The 13,848-nt window shown below is 49.0% G+C and overlaps 2 protein-coding genes across 2 annotated transcripts in view; one reads left to right on the top strand and one right to left on the bottom strand.

Moving 5' to 3' along the window:
- SEC14L2 (SEC14 like lipid binding 2) overlaps positions 1-13,848 on the bottom strand; it is a 34,814-nt gene that overhangs the window by 8,727 nt on the left and 12,239 nt on the right. Inside the window, exons 2-8 of the mRNA XM_081842002.1 lie at positions 13,124-13,199; positions 6,793-6,836; positions 5,765-5,824; positions 5,444-5,632; positions 3,354-3,449; positions 2,129-2,189; positions 1,932-2,015 (exon numbers count right to left, since the gene is read on the bottom strand). Coding sequence (XP_081698128.1) covers positions 1,932-2,015; positions 2,129-2,189; positions 3,354-3,449; positions 5,444-5,632; positions 5,765-5,824; positions 6,793-6,836; positions 13,124-13,199 — 610 coding nt within the window. The remainder of the gene's footprint in view (positions 1-1,931; positions 2,016-2,128; positions 2,190-3,353; positions 3,450-5,443; positions 5,633-5,764; positions 5,825-6,792; positions 6,837-13,123; positions 13,200-13,848) is intronic.
- LOC309330333 (uncharacterized protein) overlaps positions 1-13,848 on the top strand; it is a 69,810-nt gene that overhangs the window by 54,099 nt on the left and 1,863 nt on the right. The window lies entirely within an intron of this gene.

Raw genomic sequence — 13,848 nt, 5'->3', positions numbered from 1 at the left:
AGAATACAGGGAAGCCTCATGATGTCTGCTGCAGGGTAAAAACAAGGGACTTGGAAAAAGACATACCTAGCCAGGCAGCGGCAGGAGGAGCCCTAGGCAATCTGCTTTAAATTTCCCTTCAGCTATGCAGAGGAAGGATAGGTCCCAGAGAAAGGAGGAGGAACCTTTTCCTCCCAGCTTGGGACTTCAGGGTGGTGATTTACAGAGCAAGCAACTGTTTCTAAGAAGAGACGTCATGTATGCCTCCAGATAGACACAGAGCCTTGGCTGAAATTCAGAGGAACCAAATTCCCAAACAAATACAGAATAAGCTTGGCTCACATGGGTAAGCACTGGGCAAACATCAGGCTTTCGGGATCAACTTTGCTTTGCTTTACTAGAGTAGAATTCCCCAGATCTGCGAATAGGAGCCAGGAGCAAACAACACTCCGATTTAGAAGACTCCAAGCACAGGAGTTTTACTTTTGAGCAATAGAGCTGGGTGCGCACAAATCCATTTCTAGTCTCCCACTTGATCTGTTTCAACAATATAATTCTCAGAGACCAAGCTAAGGTGTACTGCTCTGATGAGGAATGGTGGGAGCCTCCCCCTCCCACTGCTCCTGCCCAGGAGCAGTGGGAGGGGGAGGCTCCCACCATTCCTCATCAGAGCAGTACACCTTAGCTTGGTCTCTGAGAATTATATTGTTGAAACAGATCAAGAAACAGATCGTAAGATCGGCGGTTCAAATCCTGCCACGGGGTGAGCTCCTGCCCAGGAGCAGTGGAGCAGTATAGATTTGGAGCAGCGGTTTGCAGAGGGGCATAGTTTTGAAGACAAAAGTTGGGAAGAACTGGGGGGTGAACGGCAAAGTGAAGAAGAACCAGAAGAGAGAGAGCTAACAGACTGTCTCTCGCTGGAAGGTGTCCAGCCTATCAGTCCAAGGTCACGTAGAGCAGATAAGGTGGCAACACAAAAAGCAAGGTGGTTGCGAGACCAGGTTGCAAGTGACTAGGGAGGAAGTGGGTGGAATCCTTAATTGGGAACACCTTCAGTCTGAGAATCTTTGTCAATGGCCTTCAAGCCATCTAAAGATCAACTGGCAGATCCCAATTTAGCATCTTCATATAGCTGTTGTGGGACGCAGGTGGTGCTGTGGTCTAAACCACTGAACCTAGGGCTTGTCGATCGTAAGATCGGCGGTTCAAATCCTGCCACGGGGTGAGCTCCCATTGTTCGGTCCCTGCTCCTGCCCACCTAGCAGTTCAAAAGCACGTCAAAGTGTAAGTAGATAATTAGGTACCACTCTGGCGGGAAGGTAAACGGCGTTTCCGTGCGCTGCTCTGGTTCTCCAGAAGCGGCTTAGTCCTGCTGGCCACATGACCCGGAAGCTGTATGCCGGCTCCCTCGGCCAATAAAGCGAGATGAGCACCGCAACCCCAGAGTCGTCCGCGACTGGACCTAACGGTCAGGGGTCCCTTCACCTTTATAGCTGTTGTAGGAGAAGGTCTCATGACTCAGTGGCAGACCATCTGTCTTGCATGCAGAAGGTCCCAGCTTCAATCCCCAAAGGCAGCATCTCCAGCTCGGGCTGGGAGAGACTTCCTGTCTGAAACCCTGGAGAGCTGCTGCCAGTCAGTGCAGACAATACTAAGCTGAATGATCCAAGCCTGTAGAAGGCAGTTTCCTATGTTCCTATGATTTCCATGTGCTGTGTACACTACCAGGAAAAAATGGGTGATATGTGCCCAAGGAGAAAGCTAGCAAGGTATTAAATGCAGAGTCCAAACAGCAGGAGCTTAACACACTTGTATTTGCTTTGCTTGCCACATTTTATAGTGGGAGGGGGGCAGTTTGGTCTTTTGGGGGGAGGGAAAGTACTTGGCTCTCCCTCTGTTATGTTTCCCGTTTCCTAGAAATGTTGGAGCCAGCAAAGGCAGATCCTACTCACCTCCTAGGACCACAATCTTCTTGCGAGTATCTTCGCTCAGAAAGTGCTTCACCAGGTTGTAAGCCACAGGGAAGAGCCTGGGAGCTGTAACAGGGACAAAGAAATTGACTGAGTGGCATGTGGTCCCCAGATATTTCCCACAACGTCCTCAGGCTTTAAAGGGTTTTTCCACCCCAAGTTTTGCTTCCAAAGCTCACCTTTTATAACGTAGACTTGTTTAAGGGACTCAGGATAGTTTTCTTCAAACATGGCAAGAAGCTGAAAGGGTAGGGGGGGGGGAATGAGTCAGGAAAACATTTCAGAGGTGCTTTATATGCCAAATTATGCAAGCAATTAATGTATCTAGATTCAGTAACATTTAAAGGTAAAGGGGCGCAGGTGGTGCTGTGGGTAAAACCTCAGCGCCTAGGACTTGCCGATCGCATGGTCGGCGGTTCAAATCCCCGCGGCGGGTGCGCTCCCATCGTTCGGTCCCAGCGCCTGCCAACCTAGCAGTTCGAAAGCACCCCCGGGTGCAAGTAGATAAATAGGGACCGCTTACCAGCGGGAAGGTAAACGGCGTTTCCGTGTGCTGCGCTGGCTCGCCAGATGCAGCTTTGTCACGCTGGCCACATGACCCGGAAGTGTCTGCAGACAGCGCTGGCTCCCGGCCTCTAGAGTGAGATGAGCGCACAACCCTAGAGTCTGGCAAGACTGGCCCGTACGGGCAGGGGTACCTTTACCTTAAAGCAAAAAAATTCAACACGGCTACCCATCTGTAACTTTACCTTAAAGGTAAAGGTAAAGGACCCCTGACAGTTAAGTCCAGTCGCAGACGACTCTGGGGTTGTGGCTCTCATCTTGCTTTACTTCCGAGTAATCTGCGTTACTTCCGGGTCGCTGCGGACCGCAACCCAAACGCGCTCAACCTGAAGCGTATTTATCCTGAGGTATGACTGCAATACGATGTGTGATGAATGTAAATTTTAAAATGGAAAATCAAATAAATATACCGCATTTTTCGCTTTATAAGACGCACCAGACCATAAGACGCACCTAGTTTTTGGAGGAGGAAAACAAGAAAAAAAATATATTCTGAATCTCAGAAGCCAGAACAGCAAGAGGGATCGCTGCGCAGTGAAAGCAGCAATCCCTCTTGCTGTTCTGGCTTCTGGGATAGCTGCGCAGCCTGCATTCGCTCCATAAGACGCACACACATTTTCCCTTACGTTTTAAGAGGGAAAAAGTGAGTCTTATATAGCAAAAAATACGGTATTCAGGGGGGGGGGGAGATGTGTCTCTAGCATATGACATACTGAAGGTGCCACAAACAATTCTGTGGGGAGGGAATTATTGGGACAAGGTACAGGAATAAAACTGCACCCCAGACAGCAGATACAATCATTCAGAGACGCAATGGGGTGGGTTCCCTGCCATTCTCACCTCAGAATAAGCATCCACAGCTGGCTTCCAGAGATGCTTCAGGCCTAGCCCTTCAAAATCGTAAATCATCATGACTGTTTCAACTCTCCTCCCCAGCTTTAAAGAGAAAGAGAGAGAGAGAAGACAAAAATGGTTTAGACAAAAACATCTAAAACCATTCCTCCCCCTATCTTTTGCCACATTGGTGTCCCCCAGATGCACCGTATTTTTCGTCCCATAGGACGCTCCGTCCCATAGGACACACCTAGTTTTTTGGGGGGAAAATAAAGGGGGGGAAATTTCCTTTATTTCCCCCCAAAAACCAGGTCGGGGAAACCGAACCAGGTCGAGGATGGGGTGGCGGCGCTGCGCCTCCCTGCTGTCCCCCGAGCTTGTGGGGCTGGCTGATGCCTGCCCGGCACGCGGGGCACTCTGCTACAGTGCGCCCTGCCCGCCGGGCGGCAGGCTGCTATCCACAGTGTGGGGAGCCCTGCGGGGAACTCCTGCAGGGCTCCCCACGCTGCGGATGTCTGCCCGGCGCAAGGGGTGCTCTGCTTCAGGGCGCCCTTTGCACCGGGCGACAGGTTGCTATCCGCAGCGTTGGGAGCCGTGCGGTGAACTCCAGCAGGGCTCCCCACGCCGCAAATGTCTGCCTGGCACGAGGGGCGCTCTGCTTCAGGGCGCTCTTCGCGCCGGGCGGCAGGCTGCTATCTGCACTGTGGGGAGCCCTGAGGGGAACTCCCGCAGGGCTGCCTAGGCTGCGGATGTCTTCCTGAAGCCTGGAGAGTGAGAGGGGTCGGTGCGCACCGACTCCTCTCGCTCTCCAAGCTTCAGCGAAAGCCTGCATTTGCCCCATAGGACGCACCCAGATTTCCCCTTCATTTTTGGAGGGGGAAAAGTGCATCCTATAGGGCAAAAAATACGGTAATCATAGAATCTGTTATGTACTGAGTTGAATAGGATCCAAAAGGCAGCAGTCTGATTGGTCCTAGAACAATAGGATTCAGAATGCAGCAGTCTGATTGGTCCCCAGGAGCCACCCAATCCAGCTCCACGTGTAAGTGAATCCGCAACCTGATTGGCCTACAAGTGAATCCCGGAATTAGCCAATCACGTGGGGCCCATTGTGTAAATAATATATTTAAAAATGACATTCTGGGGGAACTTCCATTCCTCCTCACCACTATGAGCTGAATAAAGAGCATGAAATCCACTCTCGACTCCAAGTATATTTCAGAATCATAGAATTGTAGAGTCGGAAAGGAACGAACCCCTTGTAATCGGGAATCCATTTTGGACAATGTCTTAAAACTGTCCTGGCCAGGGTGAAATTACAGTCCAATAACATCTGAGTGGGGTGGCAGGACGGTGACTATTCTTTAAATTTAGCAGTTGAGATCGGATACCCCGCCATCCCATGGCCAGAATGTTGGTAGGTGACTGCGCTGAAGAATTCCGCACAGAAAATTCATAGCAAATGTAACAGGCGACTACATGCAGAAGACTACATTTTAAAGGAGAGCTCTTAAGAATGTTAAGACAAGCCTGCCAGAACTGTGGCTTGTTAATTGCGCTTAAAGAGCTGTGGTTTGTTACGGGTGCTGAAAGTTGTTAGGAGAGACCCCAATTTTCCTCCTCACAGAGCTACCATTCCTGGAGTTCCCCGCGGAGAGGGAAAGCTTGCCAAACGCTTCTGAGAATTGTAGCTTTGTGAGGGGAAGAAAAAAACATGACCGTTTTAAAGTCATGCAACCCCTGAGCCAAGGAGACAAGGATACGACCTTTAGAAGGCATCTGAAGGCAGCCCTGTAATAGCAAACATGTTTAATATTTTATTATGTTTTTATATATGTTGGAAGCAGGCCAGAGTGGCTGGGCCAACCCAGTCAGATGGGCAGGGTGGTATGTATGTATGAATAATAATTATATTAAATTAAATTAAATTTATAAAATAAAATAAACTAAAAATAATTAAATTGGATGTCCCTATTTTCATTGGAGAAATATTGGATGCGCATCAATCGGACACATGTAAAATTGGTTGTTGCCTGTATGACATGAATGTGGCAGACATGAAATCAGGCATTCTAGGCTGGGTACCCAGGCCTTACCTTCTCACTCTGCTCCACACATAGCTGCCGTAAAATCTCACAGTCCTGGAACTTTTTTTTAAGCAAATCTTGTTTCGAAGCTGAGAAGAGGATCCCTTTGGCGTCGAGAGGTCCAATGATCTCATACCAGATGGGACAGCCTTCCCGGTCGAAACCACATCTTCCCCCGGCCATGTACTTTGTAATGACCTATGGGGGCCAAGATACAAGCAGGTGAGCAGGCCGAGGGTAAAGAGGCAGCTGGTTATGCGTAAGAGGAAAATCTGGGGAATCTGGGGCAGGACCAGATGTATGGACGAAGCCAATAAATTAGGAACGCACCTCTGGGGCCTTCCACTCTATGATATGATCTGCATCCATGTGCTTCCGGGTTTCAATATGCTGTTTCGGGGGGACGGACCAAAAAGAGAAAGCTATTAGTGAAGAAGACAAATGGTGGTCAGACATAGGTCATCTTAGGCCTCCTCCAGACGACTGGGATGCAATGTACACACTGCGTGGTGCTGCCCTTGAAGACAATGCAGAAATGGCAACTGGCCCGAAATGCAGCGGGCAGATTATGGGCTGGCGTTAACCTTAGAGCTCATACAACCGCTGTCCTCACACAGCAGCACTGGCTGCTGGTTTGTTTTCCGGCCCAATTCAAGGTGTTTATAAAGTCCTAAATTCTTATGGCCCAATTTTCAGAAAGGCCATCTCCTTCCCTACAGACACACCCTACAGCGCTCAAAAGTTCGGGGGGGTGGGAGCCCAGGAGAGGGCCTTCTCTGTGGCAGCCCCTGAGTTGTTATATGCAAACGAGGCCACTTTTACAACGCCTTTTGGGACCCAGTGTATTCTATGATACGTTGGGCCTGCTGGGATGCATTATACCAACGATCCTCGACCTTCTCCCCCCCCATCCAAAATAAAAAATTAAAAATTCCTGAGGGGCTTGATGGACCACCTAATGATTTTTCTGCCTGTTGTGGATGTGGTGCAATGTTATACTAGGGGGCTGCATGATTTTTAATTGTATTTTTATTGCTTTCTCATATATAGTGCATTTTGCTGTATTACAATTCCAGAGAATGCAAAGAAATAAAATAATATTACGGTATTTTATACAATGTCATAAAATACAAGGTAAAGAAACACAAGCATTAAAAATGCAATTAAAAATCATTATGAATATGTAACACAACAGCCGTGCTCTCTCCTGCCTTCAAATCCACAGTCAAACTGCAGACTACTTGAATGAAGAGGCACTTAGACCACTGTTTTTGAACTACTGCATTATACAAATTATCAGTGTGAAGTTTACGATTTGCATGCATCTGTTTTGATATTTATAATAAGAAGCCTCTTACCTTCCGGAGCATAGCTTCAGACTTCTGCAAGTCAAAACACCGAGCTGCAAAGAAGATCATGAATGGTTAGAGACCAACCTGCAAAATACCTGTGCTAAAAGGTAACAGCACCTATATGAACGCAGCTGTTTTGGCTTGCGCCCTATTTGCACCCATTTCCAGATGTGCTTCTATCTGAAGGGCAAATCCTTCCAATAAACAAGCAAGGTTGCTACATTTCAAAAACGGATTCCCCACAGCTGCCATTTGCGGTAAACAAAGATTCGCCCAACTTCAAAGCGACATGCTGAGCGAGCGTCATTTGGCCCCAGAGTCTCCACTTTTATTTATTTCTGCTTTCCTATCACTCCTCCTCACAGCAAACGTGACCCTTTCATCTTCAGATATCTGAAGGGCTGCCACGTGGAAGATGGAGCAAGTTTGTTTTCTGCTGCTCAAGAGGGTTGAACCCGAACTAACAGATTCAAATGACAAGAAAGGAGATTCTGGCTAAACGTTAGGAATGATGCTAAGAGCTGTTTAGCAGTGGAATTCTTCAGCTGCAATTCCTGCGTTGCAGAGGGTTGAAAGGCGGCAAACTAAGGCCCGCGGGCTGGATCAGGCCCAACTGCCTTCCGGATCTGGCCTGTGGACTGTCCGGGAATCGCCGCATCAATCAGCAGCACACACGTTCTTTCCTTCTCCCTCCCACGGCGATGGCGGCGCCTCCTCCCTCCCTCCCTCCCTCCCTCCCTCCCTCCCTCCTGGCTTCTCCCCGTCCTGCCTAGAGGAGGAAGGGGGCTGGGCTTTGTTGGTGCCAACAGCGGCAGCGCTCGAGCGGCCTCCATTTTAAGCAGCCCCTCTCCAGAATGCTATTGTGCGCCGTTCATCGTCCCACCGCCGCAGCCGCCAGCCCCTGCCACTCGCAAGACACAGGTAAGCAGCCACTGGGGCTCATCCAGTGCTGTGAAGAAGGGAGGGGAGAGTCGTGAGGGGGGTGGTGGCTTATAGTCCGGCCCCCCACAAGGTCTGAGGGACATTGGACCGGCCCTCTTCTGAAAAAGTTTGCTAACCCCTGAACTAGATGAACCTTGAGGTTCATTCCAGCTCTTGTTGTTGTTTAGTCATTTAGTCGTGTCCAACTCTTTGTGACCCCATGGACCAGAGCGCCCCAGGCACTCCTGTCTTCCACTGCCTCCCGCAGTTTGGTCAAACTCATGCTGGTAGCTTCAAGAACACTGTCCAACCATCTCGTCCTCTGTCGTTCCTTCTCCTTGGGCCCTCAATCTTTCCCAACATCAGGGTCTTTTCCAGGGAGTCTTCTCTTCTCATGAGGTGGCCAAAGTATTGGAGCCTCAGCTTCAGGATCTGTCCTTCCAGTGAGCACTCAGGGCTGAATACCAGCTCTACTGTTCTATAATCATCGATGTTTGCAAAACCATTACAAAATCCTGCAGCAGAGGTCACCGTTTCACCTCTGACCTCCTTATAAATATCAGTCATACAATTGCTTGTGGGACAAGCAGGCATCTGGTCACTATATGTTGCCGCAGGAGCTGGTGCAACCTGTTAGCCCCAGGGTATTGGCGTCAGATGGGGCGTGCCTGATCCAGTTTTCATTCTCAGTGGAACATAATCAGGGATTAAGAGGGCGGCTCTTCACAGCCAGCGCCTTCAAGGATTAATCACACCTCAACAACATCTCCCTTTCAGCAAGTAGGATCACACCCAAGGAATGCTAATGAACCAGAGGGAAGCAGCTTGCAAGAACCAAGTTTATTTCGAAGGTCAGGACCCATCTTAGGGAGAGAGAGAAGGGGGTAGGGGAGGGAGACGTCCTGGTCAGGTCAAGTCAGGTCAGAGGCTTCCCTGCCAGAGGCAACCCTTTCTGGCAGATTTCAGGTGACAGGCAGAGCACCTGAATCTGATTTATGGACTCTTATCCTTTGGAAGGTTTTCCCTGATTAAAACCAGACCAAACAGGCAAGTAGGCCAGGTGGCAAGGCCTGGAACAGGTTCAGAAAAAGGCAGCTTCTTCTTCTTCTTCTTCTTCTTCTTCTTCTTCTTATTTTTATTATTATTATTATTATTATTATTATTATTATTATTATTACCCCGCCGATCTGGCTGGGTTTGCCCAGCCACTCTGGGCGGCTTCCAACAAAACACTAAAATACAATAACCTATTAAACATTAAAAGCTTCCCTAAACAGGGCTGCCTTCAGATGTCTTCTAAAAGTTTGGTGGTTGTTTTTCTCTTTGACATCTGGTGGGAGGGCGTTCCACAGGGTGGGTGCCACCACCGAGAAGGCCCTCTGCCTGGTTCCCTGTAACTTGGCTTTTCGCAGTGAGGGAACCGCCAGAAGGCCCTCAGCGCTGGACCTCAGTGTCCGGGCAGAACGATGAGGGTGGAGACGCTCCTTCAGGTATACTGGGCCGAGACTGACCCAGGAGCTCTGGAATTTGTTCCCCCAGGAGGTAGTGGCAGCCAACTTGGATGGCTTTAAAGGGGATTTAGGCCAATTCATGGATGAGGACCAACCTCAGAGGCCACGTTCTGCCTCCACTGTCGGAAGGAAGGAAATGCCTCTGAATGACATGGGCCAGGAGTCTGCTTCGCCTGCTGAACAGCAGCCTGAAGGGGGAGAAGGCAGAGTGACCCCACCCACAGCTGATCAGCTTTGAAGGACACAGAGGAGAAGGTGCTGATGAGAACCAGCTGGCTTCAGCCGCCTTAAGCAGAGTTTCCAGCAGAAGTCAGCGGCTGTAAACAATGCTTGTAGTTCCTGGCCCTAGGTAAAGGTAAAGGGACCCCTGACCATTAGGTCCAGTTGTGGACAAGTCTGGGGTTGCGGCGCTCATCTCGCTTTATTGGCCGAGGGAGACGGCGTACAGCTTCCGGGTCATGTGGCCAGCAGGACTAAGCCGCTTCTGGCAAACCAGAGCAGCACACAGAAACGCCGTTTGCCTTCCTGCCAGAGCGGTACCTGTTTATCTACTTGCACTTTGACGTGCTTTCGAACTGCTAGGTTGGCAGGAGCAGGGACCGAGCAACGGGAGCTCACCCCGTCACGGGGATTCGAACTGCCGACCTTCTGATCGGCCAGTCCTAGGCTCTGTGGTTTAACCCACAGCGCCACCCGCATCCCACCCTACCTTGCTGTTTTCTGCTCATCTTGACCCTTGACCCCACCTGATCATCGGATTCCCTGACCACATGGATTGCTGTTTGGCTGACCCTAGGACTGGACCTGACTTTGGATGAGGACACCTCAGAGACACCTTCTACAGTTGGCTGGTCTCCCACTCCACTAAGCTCTCGAGAGCCAGTGTGGTGTAGTGGTTAAGAGTGGTAGTCTTGTAATCTGGGGAACTGGGTTTGATTCCCCGCTCCTCCACATGCAGCTGCTGGGTGACCTTGGGCCAGTCACACTTCTTTGAAGTCTCTCAGCCCCACTCACCTCACAGAGTGTTTGTTGTGGGGGAGGAAGGAAAAGGAGAATGTTAGCCGCTTTGAGACTCCTTAAAGGGAGTGAAAGGCGGGATATCAAATCCAAACTCTTCTTCTTCTCCTGCAGGCTGTTGCTCAGCAATGAGTGTGGGTTGGCCATTGTAGGAACAGGATGCTGGACCAGGTGGGTTTTTGGCCTGATCCAGCAGGGCTCACCTGAGGGCCTTAAACACACATTTTCACTCTCGGGGAGTGAATTGGGTCCCCTGTAAGTGATTTAGTGGGAAGGATCATAGCTCGGCAGTAGTGCATCTGCCTTGGTCCCAGGTTCAATCCCTGGCATCTTCACTTAGGGCTGAGACAGACCCCTGCCTTGAAACCCCAGAGAGCTGGTGCCAGTCTGTGTAGACAATACTGAGCTAGGTGGACCTTTGGTTTGACTCGGCATAAGGCAGCTCCATACACTCCTAATAATACTCTAATATATATGTTATGAGCATCACCATTTGAGGAAGGGACGCAGCTCAGTGGTATGTTCACTAGGGCATCAGCTGAGAAAGATGGGGAAGGGCTACCGACGCCTAATGGTAGGACCGGCCCCTTGTGTTGCAACATCTCTCCATTGCAGCACAGGGCTAACAGGACTTCAGAGAATATCAGGGGTCAGGGAAGGGAAGATAAGGCTGCGATAACAGTCTGATAATTTTTAATCTCTCACTGGAGAGACTTATCTTCCAAACAGGCAGAAACTCCAGGGCAGAGTCTCAAGTGGCAGAACTGGTTGAAATAAGAGTCTGGCAGATTTGAAGGAGAAACTCTAATTGTGGGTGTAATTGCGCTTGCTGCAAAGCTCTTCACTGCCACGCAGCTCAGCCCTAACCTACCTCACAGATTTGTTGTGAGGATAAAGTGGGGAGGAGGGGAACCGTGTGTGCCACTTCGAGCTACTTGGAGCAAAGCTGGCATAGAAATGTAATAAAACAGAGACAGCAATGTGGTGAGCCATCATGGGGAAGGAAAGAGAGATTTAAAAAATTATCCAGTTTATTTTGATTATGAGTCGTCTAATAAAAATATGTTCCAAGTCCCGCATTCCCCAACCTGGTGCCCTCCAGATGTTTTGGACTACGACTCCCATTGCCTCTGCCCACTTTGCCAGGCTGGCTGGGGCTGCTGGGAGTTGTAGTCCAACAACGTCTGGCGTTCACCGCATTGACTAGCCTTGATCTAAAGCGACAGGAAATTTCCTGAAGCAAGTGGAAACTTTCCCAAAGCAGGTTAACAAAAAACCCCACAAAAGTATCTGCTCCCATCAGCCCCAGTGAGAAGAACAAATGGCCAGGGATGATGGGAGTTGTAGTCTAAAGCATCTGGCATTGTGCTTCTTCTCTAGGAGGGTGTAGGAAGATCTCAGGGTGGGGTGAGTATTTTTAAAAAAGATTGTACCACTAGGGACTGCTGCCCCTGTTCACTCCGTTCACTAACCCACCTGTTGCTTTGCTAGACTCCCTCCACTCAATTTACACCTCACCCACCCCCTCACCTATTCCCCTCCCCAGCTCAATCCAAGGCCCTTTCCCCTTTTAAATGACCGGGGAGCCACTTCACAAAGTGCCTCGCTAAACCGCTGTGTGAAGCGCCCCTGCTCCACCCCATTCACTCGCTTGCCGGCCTGCCATTCCTCCTGTGGGACTTGGCAGCCGCACAAACTGCATTGTGGCAACAGCCTTACGTTTTTATGTATATAGGCAGATATAAGTAAAAAAGAAATAAAAGTAGTCACAAAACTTCAATCCATTGGAAAAGTTAAATAAAATAATTAGAGGAGCCAGGCTTAAAGGAGGAGTGTGTGATTTTTACGTTAGCTAAAAGGGGGTATGGGCTGGAAGAGGTTGAGAAACACTCATGTCAGACCTAGAACATATTAGGTTGGTGTCTCCGTTTAAAAAAGAACAGGGAAATCTGTACTGAGTTTGCGTGACCATGGCTAGCTGCATCGCATTAATAAAAATGTTATCTGGATTGAGCACTCAGTCACCTGGGCCCAGCCTTGGAATTCTGAACAAGAGCTGCCTCTTTGTGGACCCGCTGTGTTTAATGCAAAGCACGTGCCTGGTACGTTCTGGTTTTTGGACTTTACCAAACAGAGAAAGTGCAAGCAAAGGAATCTTGGGTGATAAAAAACACACGACTCTCTCTGTTCATCCCAGTTAGGGAAGATAAGCACGCACACACACACACACACACACACACACACTCCTCTTGTTCCTGCAGTGGCCTGTCTGGTTCTCTATACCAGCTTCCAGGCCGCAGCCGATATATTTACACTTGGGAGCACTTGCAGGCAAGCCTACGAAAACCACCAAAGAACCAGAGAAAAGGTCCTGAAGATCCCAGGTTCAATCCCCAGCATCTCTAGGTAGGGCTGGGAGAGAAAGGACTCCTGGTTGGTTAAGTCCAGTAAAAGGTGACTCTGGGGTTGCGGCGCTCATCTCGCTTTCAGGCCAAGAGAGCCAGTGTTTGTCCACAGGCAGCTTTCCGGGTCATGCAGCCAGCATGACTAAACGGCTTCTGGCGCAACAAAACACTGTGACGGAAACCAAAGCACACGGAAACGCCGTTTACCTTCCTGCCACAGTGGTACCTATTTATCTACTTGCACTGGTGTGCTTTCGAACTGCTAGGTTGGCAGGAGCTGGAACAGAGGAACAAGAGCTCACCCCGTCGCAGGGATTAGAACCACTGACCTTCTGATTGGCAAGTCCAAGAGGCTCAGTGGTTTAGGCCAAAGGGCCACCTGGAATCCTAGAGAGTCCCTGCCAGTTGGTGCAGATGTTGTTAGGCTAACCACTGCATCAAGTTTTTCGTGGCACAAAGCAAACAACCCCCAGGCCTTCTTACCTCGGAGCCATTTCAAAAGATAGTAGTCCTCTGTGATAGGCAGCAGAGGAAGGATATCCTGGATGTTCTCACGGAACTGAGGAGAAAAATGGAAAACACAGAGAGTGTGTGTGTAAAGATTTAGGATTCCGTTACAGAGTTTTGCTCTCACACCTTTCTATAATGCGACCAAGACATCCCCAGAAGTTAAGTCCTGTTGAATACTGTGGGACTTATTTCCAAATAAAAGAGCTATCTCCACTATACATTTTATACTTTAAACAACCATTGGCTTTCCCCGAATCCTAAAAATTAAGGGTGCTGAGAGCTGCAGTTCCCAGAGTGGCTTAACAATCAATCCCTCTTCCCAGCAAATTCTGGGAATTGTAGTTCCATGAGGGAGGCATTTTTATTTCTTTGTTTGTTTATACCCCGCCTTTCCCCCTAACATGACTCAAGGCGGCTAACAGATAGAAACAATAATCACTAAAAAACCAATAATCACTAAAAACATAGAAAACAACAACTATTAAACATTATTAGAATTAAAACTATATACATATATAAAATCAGTTTAAGACACACAAATAATTACAATAATGTTGTAAGTTTGTGGGTGCCAGACACCCTAAGTTCTTGAAACCAGTGGTGTTAAAATTTAATCAATGTTTGGACTGTTCGAACTGGGTAAACAGACCCAGTGTGTGCTAGACACTGAAGATGCTTTAATTAATTAAGAAGATGCT

The sequence above is a fragment of the Podarcis erhardii genome (assembly GCF_964252035.2).
Source record: "Podarcis erhardii genome assembly, chromosome: 15".
In the NCBI taxonomy this organism is placed as follows: Eukaryota; Metazoa; Chordata; class Lepidosauria; order Squamata; family Lacertidae; genus Podarcis; species Podarcis erhardii.
The sequence above is the reverse complement of the archived record's forward strand: the minus strand, read 5'-3'. Positions and strand labels throughout refer to the sequence as shown.